The 6,725-nt window shown below is 44.7% G+C and overlaps 1 protein-coding gene across 1 annotated transcript in view; it reads left to right on the top strand.

The window, feature by feature from the left end:
• The window catches only part of LOC134204735 (protein abnormal spindle), a 44,718-nt gene extending 38,969 nt beyond the window's left edge, over positions 1–5,749 (top strand). Inside the window, exons 4-7 of the mRNA XM_062679540.1 lie at positions 772–2,255; positions 2,317–5,089; positions 5,156–5,275; positions 5,338–5,749. Of these exons, the coding sequence (XP_062535524.1) occupies positions 772–2,255; positions 2,317–5,089; positions 5,156–5,275; positions 5,338–5,598 (4,638 nt within the window). The 3' untranslated portion in view covers positions 5,599–5,749. The remainder of the gene's footprint in view (positions 1–771; positions 2,256–2,316; positions 5,090–5,155; positions 5,276–5,337) is intronic.
• The last annotated feature ends 976 nt before the right edge of the window (positions 5,750–6,725 follow it).

The following is a 6,725-nucleotide window of genomic DNA, read 5'->3' on the forward strand; positions in this document are numbered from 1 at the left end:
AAAGCTGTTGAGTATTCCTCCTAGCTATGTAGGTTTTCTTTTAACATGCGCTTGATGGGGAAGCGTCATTAACAGTATAATGAAAAAATAAATTTCCCCATACTAATTTGCATGCAAACTTGAAACAGCTTGTGCTACATCAGTTTTAATCCAAATGAGCTCAAATTTTCAGAGGACACTCAGAACATGGTAAAGAATCAGATGAGCACTGTGGAGCAAAATCGATTTTTTGAACCACCCTAATGTCTATATTTATAATGAATATTTTTGATATTTAAATTTGTAAGTAGTTTATTTTATAAGCCATTAGTAAGCGATTGTGAATTGTGAATGAATTATTGCACTTCCTTAAAAAAGAATATTATCTCACTGAAAGTGCACCAGAATTGTACAAAAATAATGAAACGAAGAGGAGGTTTTACACCTTTGAAAGAAGTGCTTCCAGCCTAGTAAATTATCTTCCAGTCCTGTCCTGTAGCCCACCGGCCTTATTGCCAGAAGTTTCTACTGCTTCTGCACGTCTCTCCTTCTTCAACTTTACACGATACTCCTTGGCTTTAAGTTACTAAAGCATCAATACTTTCATAACTATGCGGAATATAAATCTGAAATACGAACTGTGAAACGAACTGTCTCAAATTCTGCTAAGCTCATATTCTGATTGAACAAAGCGCGAAATAAGGTTGGTCTTATTTCTGGATTAAATACTCCTCCACATATACTTTTAAGTTTTTTTTTAAGATACACTTTTCAACTATTAAACTTTTGTAGGTTCCAAAAGCCGCTGCGCCTCGGTCCCTCTCACTAAAACGGGTACCCGCCCTCACCGTACCTTCCAAAAAACTGCCCCTCGAAGAAAAACGTGTCTTCCTGTTCGACTCGGAGCATCATCTCAAGACACTCATCAACCCGGACCCGTTCGCGGCGACGACAACATGCGACCCTTTCTTGACAACCACCATGTATCTGGACGAGAGAGCCTTCGAAAAGTACGAACGACAGCTGAAAAAATGGCTCAACGCATTAGTGACGATTCCGGCCGATTTGGACACGGAACCAAACAAACCGTTGGATGTCGGGAAGCTGTTCGACGAGGTTAAGGGTAAGGAGTTGACTCTGGCTCCGACCAAGGAACTGATTTCGTCCAATTACTACAAAAACCGACTCAACCAGCTGAGAAGCGCCGGAATTTCGTTATACCTCAGCGAAAAAATCGCCGAACCGCTGCGCAAGGTGCGATCGGCCATCGAGAAGAAAACAATGACCCTGCGGACGGATCGAGATTTGCATTTGGATCTGGTACTGCAACGGAGCGTTCTTGAACTTTTGCTCTGTTTCAATCCGTTGTGGCTGAGACTGGGCTTGGAGATCACTTTTGGAGAGCAAATAGAGCTACAGTCGAATCGCGACGTGATCGGATTGAGTACGTTCATCATTAACCGCCTTTTCCGCGATCGGTATATGGAAGTTAAGAATTCGAAAGCGTACAGTTTATCCCCTTCGTATGCGGAGCACATGAAAAAGTTTACATTCCGCATGTTCTTGTTCCTGTTGTTTTTCTTGGACACTGCTAAAAATCAACGGTTGATCAAGCACAATCCGTGTTTGTTTGTTAAGAATGCTCCTTATAAGGAAACCAGGGAAATCCTGATTAGGTTTTCGTCACACTTGATTGCCGGAATCGGGGACATAACGAAGCATCTGAAACGATTTGGGTACGTTCTCACGCATAAGCAAACTTATCTGGACGAGTTCGATTACGCGTTTGAAAACTTGGCACTTGATTTGCGCGACGGAATTCGGTTAACTCGTGTAATGGAAATCATCTTACTTCGGGAAGATTTGACTCAGAACCTGCGGGTGCCGTCGATATCGCGGCTACAAAAAGTGCACAACGTAAATCTGGCTTTGAAAGCGCTCGAAGATGCGGAATATCAGATTACGGGTGACATCTCGGCGAAGGACATCTGCGATGGTCATCGGGAGAAAACCCTTTCGCTGATGTGGCAGATTGTGTACAAGTTCCGCGCTCCAAAGTTTAATGCGGCCGCCAATGTGATTCGAAACTGGTGGAAGCGGAACTGGTTGAAGGTGGTGATTAGCAGGCGGATTGAAGAGAAGCGTAGGAAGAGACGCGAGTTGGCGGCCGTGACGATTCAGGCTGCATGGCGTGCATACCGAACGAGGCAGCAGTTCCAGCAGATGCGAGAGGAGAAACTGAAGGCGGTTGTTATTTTGCAGAAATATTCACGAAGGTTTGTACTTTTTATTTTGTTTTCTCAAAATAGTTTTTAAACATTGATCGCTACTCAACAGATATCTCGCCCAGAAGCACACGGCCCATCGCTACTCATCCATTCTACGCATCCAGCGTTGGTGGCGTTCAGTACGACAAACACGCTACGACCGGCAGCATTTCCTCGTGCAACGGAAATCAGCCATCGTGCTACAAACGAGCTTCCGGCGGAACCGCCTTGCCCGACAAATTATGGCAGCGTCGCTGGTTATTGCCGATTTGAAGGCACAAGCTCGCTTGCGGCACGAGAAGGCACTGGTGCTACAGCGCTCGATCCGATCATACACCATCCACCGGAAGCTGCAACGGATTGTGATGGGAATGGTGGCGTTCAACCGACGAAAGGCGGTGAAGTATCGATCAGCTGCCAGGATTCAAGCGACGTTCCGAATGTGGAAGCAGAGGAGCGAGTTTTTGCAGCTTAAAGAAGCATGCGTTAAGATTCAGATGCGCTGGAGGGAATGTTTGCTGGCTAGGAGGCAGAGGGAGTTGTATTTAAGCATGAAAGTAAGTGCAATTTTGATTCAACAAACGGTTCGAGGTTACTTCGTGATGAAAGAAGCTGTCGCAGTGTATCAGAAGCAGCGGGAAAGCATCATGTTGGTTCAGCGGACGTTTAGGGCTAAATTGGAAATGAGGCGTGTTAGGGTAGACTATTTGCAGCTAAAGCAAGCAGCAATTTGTGTCCAAGTTAGATTTAGAGCTTTGGTTGCAATGAGAATACAGAGGAATGAATATCAGCAGTTAAGAGTAGCAACATTGATTATTCAACAAAGATTACGCGCCCAGAACGCAATGAAGGTAGAGCGCGAGCGATTCGAGACATTGAAAAGCGCTGTAATTGCGATCCAACGTCAATTCAGAGCTCAAATGGCGATGCGAGAAGAGCGTGATCGATATCAATTGATGAAATCTTCATGCATTGTAATACAGCAGCGATTGAGAGCAACACTTTTAATGAGGACGCAAAGAATTGAATTCTTGACGTTGCAATATCACACGATTGTCATTCAACGACAATTCCGTGCCAATGTGTTAGGAAGAAAACAACTACAACAGTATTTGAAGATTAAGGCATCTGTGATTCTTATTCAACGGAAATTACGAGCAACTATCCTTGCTCGAAAAGTGCAGCTTGCTTATCAAACTGAGAGGCAGGCAGCAATCAAGATCCAGAACTACTGGAGAGCTATCCAGCTGAAACGAAAGACTCGTGAGAACTATTTGGAGAAACGCTTAGCTGCGGTCAAGATACAAAGGTATTTCCGTGGATATTTGCTGACCAAACACACTCAAACTTCATTTGTTGGCCTTCGTAATGCAACGATTCGGCTGCAGCAGCGATATCGAGCAAACAAGTTAATGCAAAAACAACGTCTGGATTACATGCAACTTATTGAAGCAGCAGTCGTGATTCAAAGACGATATCGTTCTCGACGGGTAGGTCTTCAGCAACAAATCGAATATCGCCAATTGAAGGCTGCAAGTTTGTGCATTCAACGACGTTGGCGAGCGGTTCTCGAAATGCGAATAGCTCGTACGAAGTATTTGTGTATTAGAAAGGCGACTATCGTCATTCAAACTCATTTACGTGCTTATCAAGCAATGCGATTAGCGCGGGTGGAATATCTTGAAACAAGATCAGCTGTTGTGCGGATGCAGCGCAAATATCGCGCAAAACGTGAGATGGAACGTGCATGTGGTCAATATTTGAACTTAAAAAGTGCTACGATAGTGATTCAGCAGTACTTCCGAGGATATTTAGAAATGAAGCACCAAAGAGAGTCCTTTATTCAAATGAGAAGTGCTGCTCTATGTCTTCAAACGCGATTCAAGGCGCTAAAACAAATGAAACTGCAAAGGACGTTATATTTGAATCAACGTTCCTCCGCCATCATCATTCAGCGCTATTTCCGGGGCTACCTGGCCATGAAGCAACGTCGTAATCATTTCTTACAGATAAGACAAGCTTCTTTGGTGCTTCAATCTCGTTATAGAGCCAAATTGGCTATGCTGAAAGAGAAGCGAGAATACGAATCTCTTAGAATAGCAGCAATCACGATCCAGCGCAAATGGAGGGCTACCCTGACAATGCGACAGCTACGAAGCTCATACCAAACCATGATCAAAGCTGCTATAACTATCCAAATACACTATCGAGCCTACAGACTCCGGCTGCTCGATCAGCTAAGTTACCGAATGTACCGAAGCGCTGTTATCGTGGTCCAGCGTCGCTTCCGCGCCAAAATTCTCGCTCGCCTTGAATACGCCCGCTTCCAGCGGCTCAAAGTAGTCACCCTGCGCCTTCAAACCCACTGTCGTGGCTATCTCGCCCGTCAAGCCTTCCTCCAGAAGCTCACTCCCGAGTACCTCGAACGACGCCAACGGGAAAACGCGGTCAAGCGCATACAAGCCTGCTGGAGAGGGTACCAGCACCGGCGACATCACCAAACCGTCACGATGCGTGACGTAGCTTTGCGGATGATCGCCAGCCGGCGGGAGGCCGTCAAGGATCCCACGAAGCGGGTCAGCAACATTCTTCGATCCAGCATGAAATTCATGCAAACACGCTTCGCCGTGCACGAGGCCATTAAGGTGCTTCTCCGGATAGAGCAAATTTCACGCACGGTACCCTACTTGCTGGAAAGAGACGCGATATTCCTGGCCACGTTCTGTTACGGAACCATGGCGCAGGCCATCCGATCCGAGCTGGACAAGCAGCTGATAGAAATTTGCGCCAGAATCATCCTCAACCTGGCGCGATTCGAGGGGACGAAAAAAGATGCTTTCCAGGTATGTTGCTCATTCGTACGCAATTATTTGAAATAAGATCGATATGACCTCACAATTAAATTCCAGGAAAACGGTCTGGTTACGGTGTCCCAAATGCTTCTGCGCTGGTGTGACAAGGAATGTGCCATTTTCAACACCCTTTGCACGCTGCTGTGGGTCTTATCGCATGACGCCCATAAGCGAAATGTAAGTATCGACGAATTGATCAATATTTTATCATCTAATCTTGGACCTCGTATTTTTTACAGGCGATCCGGCGCTATATGATCTCGCGCGAAGCTATCTACATGCTACGAGAAACGAAAAAACTTGTTCAGCGTAAGGAGAACATGCGCAAGAATGTCAAGAAGCCGGTGGGTTGTCTTGCGCCACCCGATCCCACCCTGTTGCGCATGGAACCGGCTCTGGAACCGGACTATGGGGTGATACGTAGCAAGCCGTACGTTTTCTACTCGTCGGTGTTCGCATTCGATACCGTGCTGAATGTGCTGGATGTGGATATCTCGTGAGTAGTATCGTGTATGTATCCTCCTAATTTCGATTGTAGGTAACAGTTTAGTGTTAAATTGCATTTAATTTTATTACTACATTTTATTGTTATAGCAGGCAGTGACAATAATGGACGTTTTATTATAATATAACTCAAAATTAGGCACAGAATATGGTACTGTATGGAACTTGAAAGAAGTCATTATGGGAAACTAATTGCGTCACCTAGAGATGCAGCGTCGTCTCATCGTAGCTAATCATACCTCTTTCGATACTTTTGCCTTAAGTATGGGCATTTAGAAAATATCGTTCTAATCAAATGTTAACTGTTTTTCTCAACATCATTATGTTGAATAATCATGTTCTGCCTCTTGCCTAAAAACAAGTTCAAACATGTTCGAGGAGAGATGCAGCGTACACACTGTTCAAGCAGTTTGACCAACATTGATTCCACTTCTCGTTTACTCAAGCATCGACCATGATCTACACAACCGTGACACGAACACTTAATTCATTTGGCCAACAATATCACACACGAACGACCAACGCGCAAACTTGAACACCAACCTAGACCTGTGCGCCGGTCATGTAATCGGCGGCGGCGGCGTAGTGGTCACTTTTGCTCCGGCGGCGTCACGGCGGCGGCGGCGTGAACCGGCGTGGATGAAAAAATCAATGGCAAAAAAAATCAATGAAAGAATTTCTAGAGGAAACCGGGCTTTTTTTTTAATTCCTAATTACTTATAAATTTCATTCTTTGAGAATCTAGCAATAACATTCAGCAATTCGTATGTACTAAACATAGCCTTTTGTAAGAGACTAATCACTATCTCTTAGATGGAAGCCGAGCACTCTCCAACAGGTGACATTTGCCCTGGCCACGTCCTTGCGAATGCTGAGGAAGGGGAAAGATTTTTAGTTGGACACATTCTTAAGAAAGATGTAGAGATTTCTACTCATATAGGTGCCACGGGGCTGAGCTCGTCTTGGTAAAACCCTATGAGAATTTCTGCGAAAAAACATGTAGGTATTTTAGGTAAAATTCATTCAAGTTCTCTTTGGGAAATTCATTTAGTAAAATCATATAATATTCCTGCTGGATTTCATTCGGACATTTATTAGGGAATGAAATAGTTTCCGATTGTAG

Source organism: Armigeres subalbatus, chromosome 1 (assembly GCF_024139115.2).
Source record: "Armigeres subalbatus isolate Guangzhou_Male chromosome 1, GZ_Asu_2, whole genome shotgun sequence".
NCBI classification, from domain to species: Eukaryota; Metazoa; Arthropoda; class Insecta; order Diptera; family Culicidae; genus Armigeres; species Armigeres subalbatus.